This window comes from Lacerta agilis, chromosome 7 (assembly GCF_009819535.1).
Source record: "Lacerta agilis isolate rLacAgi1 chromosome 7, rLacAgi1.pri, whole genome shotgun sequence".
In the NCBI taxonomy this organism is placed as follows: domain Eukaryota; kingdom Metazoa; phylum Chordata; class Lepidosauria; order Squamata; family Lacertidae; genus Lacerta; species Lacerta agilis.
This window is the reverse complement of record NC_046318.1, coordinates 26,670,895-26,691,450: the sequence shown is the minus strand read 5'-3', so window position 1 is coordinate 26,691,450 and position 20,556 is coordinate 26,670,895. Positions and strand designations below refer to the sequence as shown.

Below are 20,556 nucleotides of genomic sequence, written 5' to 3'. Positions count from 1 at the left end.
TTGGGGGGTGGGGGTGGGAGGTACTTTGTATAATGAGCACAAGCCCCAAGACAAGTTGATAAGTATGGCCTCAGGAACAGTGTCACTTTGTATTTTTGCAGAGGAACAAGGAAAACTGCTCCACTCAAATCTCATCTTCTCACAATTAAGAATAAAGGAGTCTTACTCCCAAGGTGGGTATAGGCCTGCAATGTGAATATTTTTTTCATCCCTTGGCTTTTGAACTTTACTGGCAGATTCACTTCCACAAACACACAACTGCTTACTCTTGAATGAATGGTGAAATCACGAAGGTTCATTTAAAACTGTATCAGCTAGCCAATGGGATTTTCATGTTGAAAAGGTAGCCCAACTCTGGTTAGTATGTGGACTAATGGGCAACAGTTATCATCAGGACCTGCTTGTAAATTTTGCCCTAGAATCTGGTCAGCCACCCCGGAGACAGTATGGGACTACACTGCCCTTTGTTCTTACTCAACAAATAATGCATTTGCTTACTTCATTAGGAAAGCTCATGAAAACTACACAACAGCAACAAAATAAATCAAAGACCTAAGGTCCATCTAGTTCAGCACTGTCACCAATCTTGACCAGCCAGGTAAAAGGACCACACCCACAGAAGCCCCAACCCTACATTTTGGAAACTAGATCACATACTTAGTAAAGTAAAAATGACAGGTTCCAACTGACATGTTTGCAGAAACAAAGTTTTATTATTTACATAAGCAAGTCTACCTTTAGACTAACTCTTTACATTTCCAGAATATTTACATGATTTCAAGATACTGGGTGATGAACAAAAATGACAAAGGCCATCAAAGCATAGCAAAACAAAATCCAACACCGTGCTTAAAAACTTAGGATCCAAAGTAATGTTGAAGAAATGTCAATTTAGCACCTTGGTCATAATAGTCATGCTATGGTGTTAACATAAGACACTTTTAGAAAGCAGTAGGGATCTCTGAGGTGACCGTATCCAGAGGTTGCCAATGACAGCTCATAAGTGTGTCAAAGAGTTCTTCACTTCTCACCATAAATTCTCTGTTCATTCTGTGAACGTCTATGTTGAGCTGTGGATCTGTTTAAGCAAACAAAACATCAGTGAGCAAGGAATCAAGTAAAACAGCTACTATACAGAAAAAAACCAGTGTTCTCTGTCCATTTTCTTCTGTTGTGATTTTTTTTACAGAACAGCTTAAAGTACAGAATGCATTCTTATCAAAAGCTGCATAAAATGATTTTTAAAGAGTTTAATTTTCAGATTCTTTACTTATTAATAACTTTTGTGTAATTTGTGTTATGTTATCCCATAAAAGGGATAAACAGGATTTTCTCAACACTGAACAAAATTCAGAGTTATCTTTAAAATAGCAGTGGGCTTCCACATGTATACCAGAATACTTTTTAACAAAGTTATGTAAAGAATGCTACATTTGCATATTATGTTGTATCCTGCTGTAGCTACATTGCTGAAGAAAAATTCTACAAGAATGCTTTCTTATTTTTATGATGCTCATATTCAGTAAATTTCCAACAATGCTTGGCTGCAGTGCTATACAAACTTACCGTACCTGGAGCAAGTCCTGTTAAACTTATTTCAAAGCATGAATGCAAAGGATTGTGTTTATCAGGCTGGAGTGGGGAATCTGTTTCAATCTGAGGGCTGCATTCCCTCAAGGATAACCTCCCTAGGACTAAATAGTGCTAGCGTGGCAAAAGGCAAACAATGGCGATGGAGCAACAAAAATGACACTACAGCACGCTACTTTCCAGCTATGCAAAAGCCAGAGGTTCCCATGCCCATCACACATCTCTCCATCCTGTGTCCAGATAAGAGACATCACCACAGTTCAAGAACACATTACAACCAGGCAAAAAACACTCAAGGACAGTACATAGCCTGGGAAAATTCCCTAGGCCAAGGGCCTAAATCAGAGGTCAGCAAACGTTTTCATCAGGGGAGTGGTCCACTGTCCCTCAGACCTTGTGGGGGGCTGGACTATATTTTGAAAAATATAAATACCCTGCAAGCTGGTCCCGCAGCTGCCTTTGGACCTGGAGGAGGAACGCACTCAGCATGCACTCAGGAGCGCCTTGGCGCTACCCGCTCACTGACATTGTTGACAAGCAGCAGCCGCTCCACTGGCCTGTCCCTGCAGAGCTCCCAAGCAGCGCCCGTGACAATGAGACCCGCCACCCACTGGCCTCTCCATCCATGGCCGCGGCGGGTTTACCTCAGCGCGTGGGCAGCAAGGCTTCGGATTGGCTGCAGAAGCTTCCTGCAGCCAATCTGAAGCCACACCAGTGTTACCACCCACCCAGAAGTCATGCCAGCATTGTGGAAGTCAGTCCGTGCATGTTGAGATGTCTGCAGTGCGCGGCGACTGACCAAGCTGGCGCCAGGGTCCACAGACTGGATTTATGAGTCTGGGGGCCGCATCCGGCCCCCGGGCCATAGTTTGCCGACCCCTGGCCTAATGGACCACTTTGATCCACAGTAGTTTCCCACTCCTGTTGTAAAACAACATTTCAGAGTTTTTCTTTGGAGACCAGTACATTTTGCAGAATGAAAAAAGGGGAGGGGGCAACATCCAATTGTTATTTCCACTTGCAGTGAGACTTACCCTTCCTCCCCACCCCCTTGCATACCCCCAAAATCTGCTTGAGGGTTGAGGGACCCTCTGGAGCAGACATGGGGTACAGGGGCTGCAGAGGGAGATAAGGAAGAAGAATTCCATTGCAACTGCTGGCACAATGTTGGATCTTGCCTAACTAAGATGAGCATCAAAGTCCACTTGCATGTACTAATAATATCAAAATTACCTTCTGTTATTAGATCATCATTCATAACCATAGTAGAGGTCTCCTGGGGGAGGAAAAACTTGAATCATTTCTCTAAAGAAAAAACATCTGCTGTTTTTGAAAAAGGAAGAGTTAAAGCACAATTGCTATAAACATTGTAACTTGATCCTCAGCTTCTTCCTCTACCCCTTTTTACTTTAAAGTGACATAAAGTTAGTGATTTAATGCAACTGAGCTGAGCTATATTTTGAATTTACTGCATTTCAGTATAATGATGGACAAACTCCAAGGGTTCCTCTCATCTGAATCTTACTCATGTGAAATAATGACAATCAGTTAAAGAAATGAATCAAGCAGAAACTTGATACATGAATTTAGCTATAATCCTATATGGCTTTGGACAAAGTCTCACTGAACTGGACAATACTTCAGAGTAAACCTCTATACTATTGGTTACAGAAGTTCTTAAAGCCTAGTCCTAGTTCAGCCAGCCCTCTCACTGCCTGTGTTTTAAAACAGCACAGGTTTACAATTATTGTATTATTGATAGATATTAAAAAGCACCCAACAGCCATATTTAAGGTATATAGTTATTATTTCTACCTATGACCTTGTAAAAAAGCAATCTTCAGTTGTAAGTATGCTCAAGTGGATACCTGAAATACAGCTGGATTCATAGTTTGCTGTCCCATATTTCCGGACGGTTGCATCCTTTCGTAAGATGCATAGCTGTAGTTGTAGTCATTATATTCAGCATTATAATCTCCATATTCAGCATTATATTCTGCATATTCAGGGTAGTCACCGTAGCGGTCGGCAATACGGGAACCAAAGCGCTCAGCATAACGTTCAGGAAAACGGTCCCCAAACTGTTCAGGGTAACGTTCAGGAAAACGGTCCCCAAAACGGTTACCTCGTTCAAAACGGTCACCGCGTTCATAGCGATCAAAGCGTTCGTTTCTATCATAATTACACTGGCGGTAGTAGTTTTGATAGTCTTGATAATAATCATTATAACTATAGGGCTGGTACCGCTGAAATTCTGCTTTCAATCTAAAACACAAAGCCAAAAAAAAAAGTACAAGTTATCTAAATCATGAAATAAAACCAATCACGCCATGGAAAGTCCAGCAAAAAGTCTAGCAAAAACCAAATTCCCTAGAAAAAGTTAACCTGAATACAGGGTGGTATCATAGTGCTAGGTCTCTCCTTCCATCTGTTCAAGGATTTTTCCTAGTGCAATGGAACATTCTCTCCCTCCTAATTCCCCATGCCCCCAATTTGTACTGGGGTTCCTCCAACTCACTGGAACAGATTTGGGGAAGGTGCATGGAGTACACAGAGGGAGAAAAAGGGGGGAAGTCCTATTGAGCAAGCGGAAACCCTGAAGAAGGAGGAGGAGGAGGAGGTGGAGGAGGAAGCAGAATCATGGCCTGGCTGTTTATATGGTAATAATTATGTTGATTATTAGAAAGAAAAGCACAAAGATGTTTACAATTATGCAAAAACAAAACAAAAATAACCCTAGGCTTCAGAGTAATCATATACAAATGATGTGTTTGTAAGAGATTAGTAAATTAGTAAATTTCACGAGTTACCTTTTAGAAATCCCTAAAGTCAATCGGATTCGTTTTCCACCTAGACCAGGCGCATTCTGACAATCTTGCAATGCTCTCATCATATCACCTTCTTCAGAAAACCGGACAAAGCCATAACCCCTAAATAGTTTTAATATACATTTTAGTACATGTTCTAACACTGGCAAAGAAACAGAAAACATTCCATTAATATTCAATTCAGCAATTTAGTGCTGCAACTCATCAAGTTTACCATTTCTTTCCCTAGGTGCTCACCATACTTCTGGGATATCCCTCCAGGAATGTACATCTTTTTCAGAATGATTTGTTAGGGTTTGACGAAATAAATCAGAATGCTATTTATTTCAAATTGTATCAAACCCTAACACCAGCATAAACTGAAATTACTTAGCCTCTAACAATCATGTTTTTTCTTAGGATCTTCATGCTTACTAAGTTCAATATTATCTAAGCAAGTCACTGGTCATGAAATGACATCCAAAATTTTTGTTACTGCATCATTAGAGGATGCCTAAATTTCCAATGGTCAGTCAAATAAATTCCATTCCAAAAAAGTTAGCTGCAGACTACTTCTTTTTGCCATCTGTAAAATGGAGACTTCTTACCTTTCTCTTTACACTTGATTTTGATTAATGTTATCTTCCTTTCCTTATTAAATGCAACATGTGCACTTAAGATATGCAACTTCATAAATAGTTCAAGAAACTACTCTCGTTGGTTATATGATCGTATAGAGCTATGACATTAAATCAGGATCCTATCAGGTTTCTCAAACTACAGCAGACCACTCTATGTAAGTGTAAGCAGTCACTGACTTTCCCTCCCAAACATGCTACTTTTCCATTGAGATACCAGGTTCACACTACGAAAGACTGAACACCATTAGTCTATCTTCTCTCTTCTTATTGGAGATTGCACATTTATTTCTTGATATGCAGAGCTCACTCTGAAAAGCTTTTAAGCGCCTCAGTTGTACATTGTTTACCACCAATGCTTTTTGATCTGTAATAAATTACCTGGAATAGCCCAGCAGATCTGTGGCCACTTTGCAGTCTACAGAAGATGGATACCTTTTGAAAAAGTAGTCATATAGCAAGAAATCATCCACCTCGGGAGTTAACTCTCCTACAAATATCGCAAATTCTGGCCTTGTAAATTCTGGCCTAACAAATTCTTGCCTTGGAAATTCTGGCCTGCAAGAAATTTAAAGAAAAAATGCAATTAGTAGTCTTGCAGTAAAAGCCTCAGGGCCCTGTATCCACTAGGTTACTTTCCAGAGTGTATGCCACTCAAATACCTACCTAGGATTGATCCAGCCAATACTTGTTTGTCCTTGTCCATGGTGCATTCACGGGCACCATGCACAGAAGCAATTATCTTGATCATGTCTGAGCAACAATCCTCAAACCACTTTTCTGAAACTCTGCTTCAGACCAAACTGTCCGAGAGGCTGATACCACAACACAAACCACCTTTCCAAACCACCCATGAAAAATATTTACTATACTATAAAATCCATGAAAGAGGTCAATTGCCTCCTCCAAAATAAAGTTAAGCAGTACTTTTAAGCAGCTTGTGGGTTATTAGCCTTCTCTGCTTACGGATTCAAGATGGCAGTTCTCAAAGCTCTTAGTCCAAAGCAACCCTGCTAGCGTCCATGAGAGAAAATAGTCAATATTTTGGGTGGAATTCACTTTAGCACCAAAGAGAATGTTCTGTCAGCACAAGCATTTATATGTGTTTTGCTGGGCAAGCTACACTATCCTCTTGCCATGTGCTGCTCTGGGGGTTCTCCAGACCCTCCAGAGAGGATTTAGGGAAGGCACGGGGGAGCAGCCATGATGCACTAACGGGAGGCTTCCACTACCAGAAGGGGTAATTAAATCCAGTCCTTTATTTTCTTCACTGTTACCTCATTGCCATCAAGAGACCATCAAGCTTACAAAAGAATGTGATTCAACTTATATGGCCAAGCAGAGGCACATATTCAACTGATGCAGAAAAGAACTAAAATTAAGGAAGTTTTTTCTGCAGCTCGAACTAGTTATTAATTCTATCTATTTTGTTATTACTACTGCGTTCTCCCATAGCTGTGGCTTGAATCATGTGGAGCCTTCTGCTCTGTAAGTGCCTTTCATGTTCTCCGTTAGCGGCACAGCACTATCTGGGTAATATATAAAGAGGGCCGATATCTAGGAAATCTTGCATAAGCAGAAAAAAGTTGGACCTATGATTCTGCTTCTTCTAGCTCTAGAACTCTAATCCTAAACTCTACATTCATATTCCCAGTTTAGAATGGTTAAACTGAAGCAAGAAATAGGGAGAATGAACATGACGGAAATATCATTAACATTAGCAAGCGTGGATCAGATTAAGCAAACTCCCCAAAATGCTGTAATATTCAGCATGCGTTGCTTTGAGCAAGTGGGGGATAGATATTCTAAAAAAAATTGTGCAGCCCTTTTTCCAGCAACATTTATCAGAGAATGCCAATAGACTTTACATATATCGTACCTACATATATTAGTCAAAAGCAAAGTATGAAAGAACCTTCAAATAGCTTTATAGTTATCCTGACAAATGGACACCAGTTGCAACTATTTAACTAACTGTGGACAACATTATCATAATGTAGTTTGGCTCTAATTACAGATCAGATTCTCTCTTGTTCTGACCTCATTAAAAATAAAACTGAATTTGTGGAAATGAATGGGGCTTGTCAATATCCCACGGTGAGGTGGGCTTCAAATTTATATCCAAAGTGTAAAGCTATTAATACTGTGTAGTGCCAAGGTACGTTTACTGCCTTTCTAGCCACTGAGATGGCTGTTGTGATTTTATTCAACATGTGCCTTCCAAGATGAATACAGTACATGGCAAAACCTTAAGCATTAAAAGGTAAACATGGTACAAAAGTTAAAGCAGATCTTAAATGACACTGAGAAAGCATAATCAGAAAACCTTTTGAGAAGCAGGGAACAAACCAACAGGGTACAATACTTGTGTATATTCTGGATGTCTACCATCAGATGTATCAGCTTTCATGCTGAACACAGAATTCTCCCGATAGTCTTGGAACTGTTGCCTGAAGCCTTTTAACTTGTTTCACTTTAATTACAAGTTCATATCCACTGGGCCTTTGAAAGCTACTAAATAAACAGCTCCATTAAAACTGGATTATTTCTTTATGTAACTTTACAAAATATTTTTTGCAGAACAGCCCAATGAGTTGTTTTTTGTTAATTTCGTGCTATTTGATTTAAATACTATTATATGGACAAGAGCCGGCTTTTTTCTTGTCAGTTTCAAGGTTTCTTCACCTGCTTGGAATACTAGTAAAATCTGGTCTTCCTGCTCTTGCTTTACTCTTTTTCTTCCGTTTTTTGTGGGGGGATCTCCACCACAGAGGCAGGCTTTCTTTTTTGGCCTTTCCCACTGTATCCTGCTAGAATGAAAAACAGTTATACAGTATTTCATCTCAATTAAATGCCTCCCTCCCTCTCCCGATCACCACCTTGGTGATTTCCCCATATTCACCTTTCCCTTGACAGAAGCCTGGGGTCCCATCTCTCCCTCCGCCTCCCATGAGGGAAAGCAGCCTCTGGGGAAAATGCCTGGCAAAAATAACAGAGCCAAAGGATTGTATGAAAAGCCATATTCCCCTGACTTGGTCAAGCTGGCTATAGGAGTAACTGCTTTTCACGCCAACATTTTGACTCCCCTCGGTTTCCTTAATTTAAAAAAAAAGTTAACCATTAGAGGCTGACCAAGCATGAAATTTAAGACTTGCTTTTACAACAGGACCATGCTTTAGATCTCTCCAAGACTTGCCCAGAGATGCTACAGCAGAAAGAGGTCCAGTGTATGAGATGCAGGGCCAGGTCACCAATTTTTATTTTTAACCTAAAAGGGGTCTTGGGCTCTTCTCTGAGATATTGATCAACACTGCCAGGTATTGGCCACTATTTCATGGCATCTGTCTGGGGTAGACTGAATCTAAAGCGCAGCCAAAGGAGCTCACGTCAAGTTTATACACTAGCAACATGCAAGTGGGGAAAAAATGCCACATCCAAAAAAAGAAACCAGCAGAGGCAGTTATATGGAAAGGGGAAGGGAAGGAGGCGGCAGTCGACCAGATAACAAAGGCAATATCCCTCACCATCCCTCACCATCGGGATAGAGATTCAACATTTTCATTTAAGGTTTACTTACATGGATGGTATCATTTCACTTCTAGCGCACCAGTTCAGGCATCCTAAATAGTGTGTGTTATAGGAAAGTCCCACCACAAGATCTCACTGTGCAACAGTGCAGAAAGCAAAGCTTCTTGTTCTGCCCCCAAGCTGCTTCAGTTGACGTGATTAAGGATTCCACAGCAGGGGAGAACAATCTGTCAGAAATTCATCTGAGGAAAGCATAGGGCTAAAACCCACCACCACCGCCACTCCTCCCCCATAAATCCTTGCTTAAATTAGACATTTGCCAATGGCTCTGACCATGGCTAATGTCTTCCCCTTAGGAACTATTAATGTGGTGTCATTCTCATAAAATGGTCTTACCTGGCTGGCCATTGTTAAAAACTATCTTCAGAAGAAAATACGCTGCGGCTGCTCTTTTTGGTGCTGTTTTTTTTTAAAAAAGAAAAGAAATGTATAAGTTTTTTAAAAAAATGAAAAATAATCTGCCTTTAATTGCAGGACTGCTGCAAATGTAACCTATTGACCACTTAGATTTTGTGGGATTCCTTCCTTGAGGAATACAAGTGACCAAGCAGAATAATAGTTACAGGTGAAATCCAAATCCATCATCCCTCTGGAACAGATTTTCCAGACATGTGAAGAGGGAGGAGAGGAAGAAGTCACACTGGAGAGTGGAAGCTAATTTTTGCTGGCAGTTGGACACTGTTAGAATATCTCCCAATTTGTTTAGATTTTGTACATCATGGCCTTGACATTGAAAAACAATTTGATGGAAGAGTATACTTTTTTAAAAATGAATAGTCTACCACAACATTTAAGGTTTATTAACTTTATGAAATTAATCATTTCTCTACCAACTTTCAACACTGAAGTGTACTTAAGGAAACTCAGAATAAAACTACAATTAATAAAATACAAAATCATGAATGAGGCCTAGTTTGACTTTTCCTGGTGAGGACACAGCTAGTATACTAGTTAGAGAAAACCCACCAAACCAATATGAGTGTCTAACAGAAGTACCAGATTAAGAAGCATCCCTAAAATGCAAACTTGTTGCTTCAAGATGAATGCAACTCTACCTGGGTATAGTCTCCTCCCAACCTGAAAATCAAAGAAAAACACATGCCCAATTTTTTTAGGGTATGCTGTGTACTTTATTTTTTTTTAAATGCTGTGTTTGCCAAATTAACCAAAGCAATATAGTTATGAATTATCCCTTTATGTGCAGTTTCTACATTAGGACAAAATTAGATTGGCTGTACTACATTGTATGTCAAACTGTAATGGTAACTTTGTTCCCAAGGTACAAGAGGACACCAAATCTGTAGATTAGCAATACAAAAATAGTAATGTAAAATATGCATTCAGGAAGCTAATATATTGCTCTACTTACAAGATTGCTGACCGACATAGCATCTTTAAAAACATGCAAATAACATGTTGTACAACTAGTTCTTCAAGTTGAATAATTTCAACTTACGATTATTCAACTTACCAGTCAGTGTCTACTACACAAACTGCCAAATAAAAAAAACTCTGGATGCAGAAGATGGGGAGTACCAAAGTAAGGTGTCATCCAATGTATTTCAGGTTCCAAGTATCTTATGAATTCACAACTATTTTTGGTACTTTCTTCCTCCAAGATTGTTAAACAACCTATGTTTTCACTACAATACAAAGAAAGAAAGAAAGAAAGAAAGAAAGAGAATTAGAGACACATGATAACAGTTTCACAGCAATAGGACTTATTTTCACCTAAGGGAGAACTGGGAACCTTTTTGCTGTTTTGTACTGGTATTACAAATCTTTGGTGAGAGTATGCTAAACTGGGTCTCAGTGAAATGATCAAAACTCTTTTCCAAGATACTTTTCCAAACACAAAGCACACCACATAATTCTTACACACAAAGATCATGTTCATAGCATGTATTTACATAAATCTTTAGAATACATTCCATAGGTAAGCGAGAAACACAAAGTGTTGCATCCCATTATATCTGCACATCAGTGAGATAAATTTCTGTTAATGCAACAGAACTTCACTTTCCTCTCATAAGAAAATAAAAGCCCTGTTGAATCATGCCAAATGATCACTTATTTCAGCATTCTGTCCTTACAGAGAACAGTCAGGTATTCATGGGAAGCCTGAAAGCAAGACCTGCACACAACAATTCGCAGAACTGCCAGACAGTAGAAAAAGAACAAAGCTAATTTGGCTCGTTGCTATTGATAGCCTTATCCCTCCATGAATTGTCTAATCCTCTTTTAAAGGCATCCAGGTTGGTGGCCATCACAACAGGCTGCGGGAACATACATTAATTCCAGGGTTTAATTTCAGAGCAAGATTTGGGGGGGGGGGCACATGGAGGAAGGTGAAAAACACTCATAAAGAGTTTAATAGATTTTGATTGCACCCTAGTAGTTTGGGCAAAATATAAAACAGAAAATAATTTCTGAAAAAATATGCTTTTAAATTTAAATTAAGTAGATCCCGAATTTTCTGTAACACGTTCAAGCAAGGGGGCGGCAAAAAGTTGTGTTTCCCAACAGAAATGCTCCTGTGTAATAAAGTACTGTGATTTATTTATTTTTTAAAAGAAACCTTACCAGGCCCTTCGTTTTTCAACTGAAAATTTGATTTCGCCTAGCAAAATATATCTGACTATCTAGAAGGCGTCTCTGTCTCCTTTGATTTTTAAGATTTTAAAACGGGTGGGGGGGCGCTTTAATTACATTTCAATTCCCGCCTGTTGGGGTTTTTAAGTCCCATTAATCCAATCCGGCTCACTTTCCACGTAGCGACGCTTGACAGTGCAACCGGGCTACGTCTAAGACGAAAGCCTTGGGCTAAGCTTTTGCAGAAAGCCCGATCCTCCAGTCCCCCAAGGTTCAGGTGTCAGTTGCAAGCGGCATAGCAGAGACTAAGCGCGCACAGGATTGCGCAGCCTTGTGAGGGGCTAACCCAACAGCGAGCGGGCGGGATGAAGTCTCCAGCACGCGCCGAGGCCTCCCTCACAGGGGCGGGGCTGGAGAAACTCCACGAAAAGAGCCGGGGGAGCCTCAAAATCGCCCCCAGAAGCGCTGGAGAGAGGCCGTTAAGGACTGAGAAGCACCCGCTCGCCACCCACCAGCGCCACCCGCGCTCCCTCAGCACCTCCGATACTAACGTCTCCGGCCTTCCTGAGAGCCGCCATAACGAGGAGTTCGGATGTCGCAACCGCTCCCTTCCGCCGCCGCCGCCCCGCCTTCTTCCTTCTCCTTCGACGACTTCCGCCCAAGGCTGCCCTGGTGACTGCCTGTTTGTTTTAATTCCGGCTGCTCTTCCCGCCCCCCAATACGAGGTCGAACGGGAAGCACCAGTCAGTGACGGCCCCAGCGCACGCGGGTGGCACAGTCTTCCGGCTCCTGATCAGGCGGGAGAAAAAGACAACCCCAGGCAGCACAGCTATTAAGGACCCCCGCGTCATTAGGCGCCGCCGAAAGGCCGAGAAATGGAGCTGTTAGGGGGCTGCTACGAACAGGTGCTCTTCGGGTTCGCGATACGGCCGGGCGAGGTAAGAACTGTATTTTTTTTTAAAAAAAAAAACGAAACAAGACGAAAACGGGGGTTGGGTTGGAAAGAGCTAAAAGTGGCGCGCTGTGTACTTACAGCAGGAGGGCCGCATGCGCGACGCACGCCTCGTCTTGCTCAAAGGCTTCCTTCCCAGAAGCCTTCGCGGCATTGGCCGCGCGCGCAGCTCCGCCCTTGTGGGTTCGAATGTTGCCGAGAGGTGGTGGCGATGAAAGGGCGTCTTCCTCCCGCTCATAGGAGGAACCACGAGGGTCATCTAATCCAACCCCCTTGCAATGCAAGAATATTTTTGTCCAACGTGGGATTCGAACCCACGACCCTGAGCTTCACAGCTTCGTGCTCCACCGGCTGAGCTATCATATCCTCCAAACATTTAGGGACGTCCTATTCTATTGTTTATAACCCACCATCTGACTGGGCTGCCCCAGCCACTCTGGGTGGCTTCCAACATATATAGAAACAAAATAAAATACTACAGCCTTCAGATGGCTCGGGGGTCTTGATAACTCCTTACCCTCCAACATTTCTCCAATGAAAATAGAGACGTCCTAAGGAAAAGCAGGACATTCTGGGATCAAATCAGAAACCGGGACAGTTTCTGTAAATCCAGGACTGTCCCTGAAAAAATAGGGACACTTGGAGGGTCTGATTATACCCCACTTTACTCCAAGTAAAGGAGCTCAAGGCGGCATCCCCATTTATTCTCACAACAAGCCTGTGAGGTAGAGATGGGGACAAATTTAGATTTTAAACAAATTTTGCATGATGGTTCCTCAACTGACCAGATATCTCCTTGATTGAACATGGAATGTTTTGTGTGCTCTGTGCGCATTCTGGTCTTGATCCCAACACAGTTCATCCTAGCTAAGTCCATTTTAGAACTATGGAAGTTAGTCACTCCTAAAATTTCATTCCTTTCATGAAACTTGTTGATGAATAGGATTAGCTGCATCAGGCCCTCTGAAGATTAGTTCCATTTTTCTGTTTTAAAAATTGGGATATCATTAGCAAATAATAATTGTTCTTTTATGTTTCATCTTCAGAACTGGTCAGCTCTTCCTGATTTCACCCACCATGCTCACACTGCTTCACTGTCCGCAGTAGCTGTGAATGACAGATATGTAGTCACTGGCAGCAAGGATGAAACCATACAAATCTACGACATGAAAAAGAAAGTAGAACATGGGGCACTGATGCAACATGATGGTAAGGGGCTTATCATTCTTGTATTAGTTGCATGGATTGGGAGTGAGATATGTATTAGTGGGAGTTGGTTCTGAACAGGACTTAATTACAGAAAGATAGGAAGAGGCTTACAAATATTTGGCCTGATCCAGAGGCTACTTGCCTGAAAGGTTGCCTGATTCACTTCTGTGATATTAATAAAAAGGGAAGCCAGCTCCAGCAGGTGCCCCATATGCATGTTGAAGTGCCTGTGGGATTCTGGATCAAGGGCACTGCCTTTAATCCAGCACATGGTAAAATGCACATGCCAACCTTATTTCAAGGTTTTTTTTTCCAATTCTAAGCAGCATACACAGAACTAATTTTCATGGATTTCATTGGGCTCAAATTCAAAGTGGTACTGAGAGCTGCAGAGTTCCTATGCACCAAATGATAGCCATAAGCTTCCAAACATGGTTTAGCATGTGAAGTTTTGCAGGGCATATCTAAATCTGCTACGCTGCAAAATGATCATTTTGAAATGTAGAAGACATGTTTTAGTTCAAAATACATTAAATGTAACTGATTTGCATGGCTTTTCAGGCACTGTAACCTGCTTGGAATTCTATGGAAGTTCACATTTATTGAGTGGAGCTGAGGACGGTTTAATATGCATTTGGAACACAAAAAGATGGGAGTGCTTAAAGTCCATTAAGGCACACAAGTAAGTATTGTTTTCTTTTCCTCCTCCTCCTCCTCCTTCTAAAAAAGTGTATGGCTTAATTTCAGAGTTGCATGAGAAGCTTTCTTATGCTCTCTTCCCCTGCAACCATTCCAAAACAACTCTTCCAGAGAATCCAAAATGGCATGGTACAGAAGGCTACAGTGGGTGGTGGAAATTGGATAGGAACACTTTGCAGAAACTACATCCCATGCTGTTCTGGAGGGTTTCTTGAAGCTGTTTTCAAGCCTATATATTTATCACACATGTGCGGTACGCAGAGAATGCAGCATAAAACAGTTGTAAAGTATCATTATGAAACAATTGTTATCAGAAAAATAGTATCAGAATCAAGCAACAACCAAGTCAGCCTAAGTTTGTTACTGCCCCCAAACTCACCTAAACAACTAAGAAAACGCAGTAGGAGCAAGTTGGGGCAGGTTTTTCAATTGGGGAGTTCAAGTACGCCACTGAAGTGTAACAACTGAACCCACCAGTGCTCAATGTAACTTACCGCCCACCAGTGCTCAATGGAAGGATTCAGTTTGTGCCATAGAACCCCCTACTGCCCACCTAGAATCCTGAAACGCCCACTAGTGGGTGGTAGGGACCAGGTTGACGACCCCTGCTCTAGTCTGAGCTGTCATTGATCCTATTTCCCAGGGTTGTAGAATCTGGATACATCAGAGTTGGGAACTTCTTCTTGTTTTTTAAGCTGTTTATATTTCACTCTTAATAAAAAGATCTCAGGGTGGATAACAGTCAAACAAAAAAAAAAAATGATATCAATATATAATCCCCACCAAGAATATATATAAAAAGACAATATATCCGCCATCTCTCAGCTGATAGTTAGTATTAATTTTCAGAAGCCTGTGAAGTCATGCCATGTTTTAAGCCAGTGCTTGAATAACAGTGAAATTGCCAGCTGGATTGCAGGGGGTTCAAAAGCCAGGGTGCCACTACAGAAAAGATCTCCCTGCACATCACCCCCACAAATGTAGTTCCTAATGGCAGGATGCAAAATACGGCCTTAATTCATGGGCAGCATTTAATTATTATTGCTAGTGAGTTCATGGGAGTAATGAATCTTGACTTTCATTTGCTCTTTTTTATCAGGGGACATGTGACATCTTTTTCTATTCATCCTTCTGGGAAGTTAGCTTTGTCAGTAGGAACAGACAAGACGTTAAGGTGAGTCGGAAGGCTGCAACTTCAGAAACATTCATTTTAATTTTATTTAAAACTTTAGATTTTGATTAAGCATCTTGTTTTTCAGAACATGGAACCTTGTTGAAGGAAGATCTGCATTCATAAAAAATATAAAACAAAGTGAGTATATCCCCTTTGCATTTTGTCATGTTCTGTAATTATAGAAATGTTCATGCATTGCCAAATACTATGTGTGCTTCATTTTTTAGTTCAGAGTCCACAATTATTGTGTGATGCAGCCCTGAAAACCCTGAGAATCTCTATTTGTTACACCAAAGTTTCAAGACCCCCATTGGCCAGTGCCCTCATAATCCCATTAAATGCTATTATAAGTCACCAGCCTTCTCACTGGCAATTGTTCCTGGCAGAAACATCATTCCCATCCTGAGTCCTATCCCTCCTCTGAACCCTTCAAAGCCCCTATCAATCTATGTTAATGGCTCTTAAGTTCTTAGTCTCCTATATTCTGGGGGTACCTGTTGAGTACCTCCAAGCAGTCTTTCTTGCTTCATACCTCTTTCCCTTCAGCATAGCTAGGATTTGGTTTTTCTGTTAGGAGTGCTTCTAATGTCTTTGCACTGGTGGCATCTATGAAGGCAAAATAGTTAAACCATGCTCCTCACCATACCACCTAAATCTGCTCCAGAAGGTCTTGGGATCCTTCAGAGAGCATGGGAAATGAAATGGAATGCTGCAGGAAGGAAACAGAATTGACGGAAATCATCTCCTTCTCTGTTCTGCTTGACAGAAGTCTCTGCTGGATGAGAGTCTTCCTTGAACACAAGGAACACCACTGGCTACATGTTTTCCAAAGCATAATCATTAAGGAAATTTTGGTTTATAGATAACTAATATATTTGCCCTTTTGATATCTTTATAGCCAACACTCTTTTAAAAGACACATAAAAACAAGGCAAAAATGTTACATAGTGGGGTATGTTTAATGCCTCATACTGTGAATAAGTATTTGTAGCACATCACATTTGAACAGAATCTTTGTCTAAGAGATATGTTCTAGCAATATTCAGAAGGGAACTGGGAGGGGGGTCAGTAGCTTAAAAATGTCCAAGATGTTTCATTTCTCTATTTGGCTTAGATTGCTGATAACATTCAGTATTAGGACTTGGCTATACAGCTGCAAATAAAACATTTAAAATGTGTTTTAAGTGCAATATACAATGTGACACTTTATGGCGATGGTGAGCCTTATGGGGGTTTTTTAGAAACACTTTTAAAAAAGAATTTTCTGAATGTTTTCTATATGTATGTAGATTCCACCTTAGATTTCCTTATTTTGTTTGCAGTAAAGTGATCATTATTATAAAATCTGTATCATTTTTCCTCTTAACGTAGATGCGCATCTTGTTAAATGGTCACCCAGTGGCGAGGTTTACGTGGTAGTTATAGCTAACAAAGTGGATATATACAACCTTGAAACTGCTTCTATTTCTGGCACCATTGTTGCAGAAAAGAGAATATCTTCAGTAAAGTTTCTTACAGTAAGTAGTAATGCAGTGTCAAAGTAAGTAAAGCATTTTAAATAAATTCAGTCTGGTTTATGTTTTCTTCGCCTTTTCCTTCAGGATTCCATACTTGCCATTGCAGGAGATGAAGAATTTGTACGGTTATTTGATTGTGAATCTCAAAAGTGCCTTTGTGAATTTAAAGCTCATGAAAAAAGGTATTTTCTTTCTGAAACATAATGGAAAGGATATTATGCATGCTCTGGCTCAACTTTTAGGAGTATATAATAGTCAGTTTTTAATTTTTTCTCTTTGGGTTCTTGTTTTGTATTTTCATTATGAATGTGCCATAGTTCAGCACTTCAATATTTTTTTACTGATTTTAACATGAAAGCCTGTGTTTAAACCAGTAGCACTTTAAGTGGTTAAATAGGGCTGAATTGTGTCCTGTCGTCAGTTTTCTTAGTGCTTGCTGCTGTTTAATTTTTACCGATTTTATTGGGATATTTCATACCAACTATTGATCCATAGAGTAAAAGAGATCTACACTTTTGAAATGGAAGGCCTACATATTCTGGTGACTGCATCGAGCGATGGATACCTAAAGATGTGGAGTCTTGATCTTGAGAAGGTTAGTATGTTACTAAGTGCACCATTCATGGTTGAATACTAAATTCCAAGAAGTGCATTCTTAATTTATTTCATTGGCATTTAATAGCCACAATCTCAGCTAGCCGTGACATCAGAGGGAAGCGTACTTCTGAGTAAACACAGCTAGGATTACGTTGCAGGTGTGCCTATGGCAGCCAAGTGAAAAGAGAAGACAGCTTTTACACCTTTAAGAGTTGTGTAGAAGAGGGCATTTCAGCAGGTAAGCTACATCTTCTGAAATTCCGTCATCAATACAAATATTAATGGTGTAAGCCCTTCTCTTTTTTTTATCTGGCCATCCAAGTTGTGCCCATCCTATCTTGGTTTGTTTGTTTGTTTGTTTGTTTTAAGAGTCATTTTGATGTTAGTTTCATAGGGTGCAGATTCAACCTATGGGAACATATGGAAGCTTCCTTATAGTGTTAGGCCATTGGTCCATCTTGCTTAATAGGGACTACTGTGCACTGCTTGGCAGCAGCTCTCCCAAGATTCCAGACAGGATTCACTCCCAGTCCTGCCTAGAGATGCCAGGAATTTGGACTTAAGCACTTATAATTTCCTCCATTGCTGCTACAGAATAACATGGTTTCTGGGATTTACATTAACCATTTCTTTTCCCCTCCCTTCAGATTAATAATTCCCCATCATTGCTGTGTGAAGTCAATACTAAGGCCAGGCTTACATGTTTAGCAGTTTGGCACAAAAGAGATTCAGAAACCAAGAAGACCCCCAATGAAGCCACAACATCCTCTCAAGGTATCATAAAGATTTCCTGGACTTCTGTTAAGTTTTCAGCTGTAGGTAATAGAGCGATGACTTGTTTTAAAAAAGGCTTGATCTATATTAACCAGATCCTACCATAAAGTAGATTTACTGCATTTTGGGGACAAGTGATTTTGGCTCTCATCAAATCAGTTTGCTCTGCAGAGTTGAAAAACGCACAAGTCCAATGATAGTTTGATTCAAGTTATTATTTAGTCAATGGTGGTCATGGGGGTTGCTGTTCATACATTCAACAACAAAAAACTGGTTATTTTGTAAAATGTAGAATTGACTCCAGTTTGTCCCTCCATTCATCTTTGCCCCAGAGATGCTTCTGTAAGTGGTCAGTGTTTGGGGCTGTTTTCTCTTTTCCTTTGCAGTGCCCTGCAGCCTTTCTAAATCTGTTCTAGAGAGCTGGAGGAACCTTTCTCTCTGCCTTCCATTCATGAAAGCCTCCCCTGGAAGAAAGAGCCTTCCATGTGTAGAGGGACACACTTGAATACTTTCCCAGTGCATTTAAAGCATTACATCTTTGAATTTAACTTCGAATAACTTCATTTTGTTTCAGCACATGAAGAGGAGCAACCATTGATAAAGAAAAAGAAAATTGGTTGGGCTGAGTGTGATAAGTCATCAGAGGGTGACGGCCAAGAAACCCTCAAGAAAGGAAAATCTGCTGGTGTACAGCAAAAGAAGAAAAAGATAATGCAGAGATTAAAGTGAATATGTCACTACCATATGCAATTCTTATCCTATAATAAATTGTCACCAACCAGTGTACACTTTATTTCCAGCACGATTTTTCATTTAATTGCAAATTTATGGCTATGCAATCATGGCAATTTGATCTGTTAATATTTATAGAAAGGAACCATTTTTATTTAAGCTATGAGCATTTCCAGATCCTATGACCAAATGTTTTTACAGAGGAGGAAACATTTTATATTGTTAAATAAATATTTTATATAAAGCATCTGAAACCTTTTGTTGTAGTGGTTGAATTTGTTACTTTTGGAAGAACAAGTACAGAAATCTTCCTAGTATGAAAATAGTTTTTAATTAATACAGGGTGATATACTTGGATTCAACATGCTATCTTAGTTATGAAGTTATTTTGTGGTTCATTTTTATAATGCTTTTTGGCCCAAAGGCCCCCAAAGTATAAACAGAATATTAATACAAATTACAAACCTGATAGAAGTACAATAAATGAATCAATATAAAAAAGCAAAACCACTGGAGATACATTTGTGAGTGTGATTCATGCTCTCGCCATAGAGACGGCTCCTCCACCCTCTCCTTGGCAATTAGAAGTCAGGTTAACACACCCACACCCCAGGGTTGCCATATTTCATAGATTCAGGACAAAGTGCCGCCTTTCGGAAATTCCCCATATGGCAGCCTTACCACACCCTGACTCTTCCACTTCAACTTGGGAGCAATCCCACTGACTCCCCACTGGCATATTTTGCTTCCTTTTGCTAGACCTTTTGATGACAGTGTGGTTTTCTTTTGAGTAAAGAGGCATAGGGTTGCACTATGGACAGAACTAGAATTGGCATCTTGCGAGCGAAGTTGCATAAATGTAATGGCCCATTGGAATTATTTTCTGGTGTCCTTTGATTGCAACAGTAGCGCAGCAACCAACTTCCTATTCTTATCTGACTGCCGGGTTCATACAACTTGTTATCTAACCAAAGCCAGACGATGTACTTTTTTCTATAATTTTCAGGGTCCATTTAGCTCACTATTGCCAGCACTGACTGGGCAGTAGGGTTTAAGGGAGGAAGTCTTCCTGGGCCTACTTGGAGATGCTGGGGGTTGAACCTGGGACATTCTGCATACAAAGCTCTACCAGTGAGCTAAGGTCCATGCAATCCTAAATTTGCCTACTTACACAAGTAAATCATACTGAGTTTAATGTGATTTATTCCCAGATAAGCATTTATAGGGTTGCAGTCAAAGGGCAGATCCATATGTTTAAAACAGACTTTCCCCAAAGAATGCTGAGAGTTGTAGTTCTGTGAAGAGGAAACTACAGTTCCCGTGGTTCTTTGCGGTAAGTCATGTGCTATAAATACCACTTTTACTTTTACCACTAAAAATAAACTACAGGCTCGGCGGTTCAAATCCCCACAACGAGGTGAGCTCCCATTGCTCAGTCCCATCTCCTGCCCAACTAGCAGTTCGAAAGCATGGCAAGTGCAGATAGATAAATAGGTACCACTCCGGCGGGAAGGTAAACGGTGTTTCCGTGCGCTGCTCTGGTTCAGAGCGGCTTAGTCATGCTGGCCACATGACCCAGAAGCTGTCTGCGGACAAACGCCGACTCCCTCGGACTATAGAGCGAGATGAATGTGCAACCCCAGAGTCTTCCATGACTGAACCTAACCATCAGGGGTCCCTTTACCTT

The 20,556-nt window shown here is 40.7% G+C and overlaps 2 protein-coding genes across 13 annotated transcripts; one reads left to right on the top strand and one right to left on the bottom strand.

Moving 5' to 3' along the window:
- Window positions 1–691: 691 nt before the first annotated feature.
- Window positions 692–11,859, bottom strand: LOC117049728 (tRNA selenocysteine 1-associated protein 1-like). 11 transcript variants are annotated; one of them, XM_033154601.1, is made up of 9 exons: window positions 11,767–11,859; window positions 10,095–10,266; window positions 8,960–9,024; window positions 7,938–8,014; window positions 5,417–5,593; window positions 4,401–4,520; window positions 3,459–3,855; window positions 2,824–2,866; window positions 692–1,078 (listed from the first exon to the last, which is right to left on the bottom strand). In XM_033154601.1, the coding sequence occupies exons 3-9, from the start codon at window positions 8,969–8,971 to the stop codon at window positions 942–944; spliced, it is 963 nt and encodes a 320-aa protein (XP_033010492.1). In that variant the 5' UTR covers window positions 8,972–9,024; window positions 10,095–10,266; window positions 11,767–11,859; the 3' UTR covers window positions 692–941. The 11 variants fall into 11 exon arrangements, with proteins under 11 accessions (XP_033010492.1, XP_033010488.1, XP_033010489.1 ...); XM_033154597.1 differs by lacking the exon at window positions 7,938–8,014 and adding an exon at window positions 7,721–7,845; XM_033154598.1 differs by lacking the exon at window positions 7,938–8,014 and adding an exon at window positions 7,721–7,842.
- Window positions 11,860–11,996: 137 nt separating this feature from the next.
- On the top strand, window positions 11,997–19,124 carry PAK1IP1 (PAK1 interacting protein 1). 2 transcript variants are annotated; one of them, XM_033154587.1, is made up of 10 exons: window positions 11,997–12,153; window positions 13,214–13,376; window positions 13,938–14,058; window positions 15,175–15,249; window positions 15,335–15,387; window positions 16,621–16,766; window positions 16,851–16,948; window positions 17,262–17,361; window positions 18,011–18,137; window positions 18,712–19,124. In XM_033154587.1, the coding sequence occupies exons 1-10, from the start codon at window positions 12,091–12,093 to the stop codon at window positions 18,864–18,866; spliced, it is 1,101 nt and encodes a 366-aa protein (XP_033010478.1). In that variant the 5' UTR covers window positions 11,997–12,090; the 3' UTR covers window positions 18,867–19,124. The 2 variants fall into 2 exon arrangements, with proteins under 2 accessions (XP_033010478.1, XP_033010479.1); XM_033154588.1 differs by having other exon boundaries at window positions 12,016–12,120.
- Window positions 19,125–20,556: the final 1,432 nt, after the last annotated feature.

What these genes read in the sequence shown, in the direction of transcription:
- LOC117049728 (XM_033154592.1), bottom strand. Translation starts at nt 7,967, where the DNA reads ATGGGACCCCAGGCTTCTGTCAAGGGAAAG. An exon ending in TTTACTAGTATTCCAAGCAG is followed by an intron (nt 5,594 to 7,720) that starts GTGAAGAAACCT and finishes AATTTCTTGCAG; the next exon opens with GCCAGAATTTCCAAGGCAAG. An exon ending in ACTTTAGGGATTTCTAAAAG is followed by an intron (nt 3,856 to 4,400) that starts GTAACTCGTGAA and finishes TTTGTGTTTTAG; the next exon opens with ATTGAAAGCAGAATTTCAGC.
- PAK1IP1 (XM_033154587.1), top strand. Translation starts at nt 12,091, where the DNA reads ATGGAGCTGTTAGGGGGCTGCTACGAACAGGTGCTCTTCGGGTTCGCG. An exon ending in TCGCGATACGGCCGGGCGAG is followed by an intron (nt 12,154 to 13,213) that starts GTAAGAACTGTA and finishes TTTCATCTTCAG; the next exon opens with AACTGGTCAGCTCTTCCTGA. An exon ending in AGCCACAACATCCTCTCAAG is followed by an intron (nt 18,138 to 18,711) that starts GTATCATAAAGA and finishes ATTTTGTTTCAG; the next exon opens with CACATGAAGAGGAGCAACCA.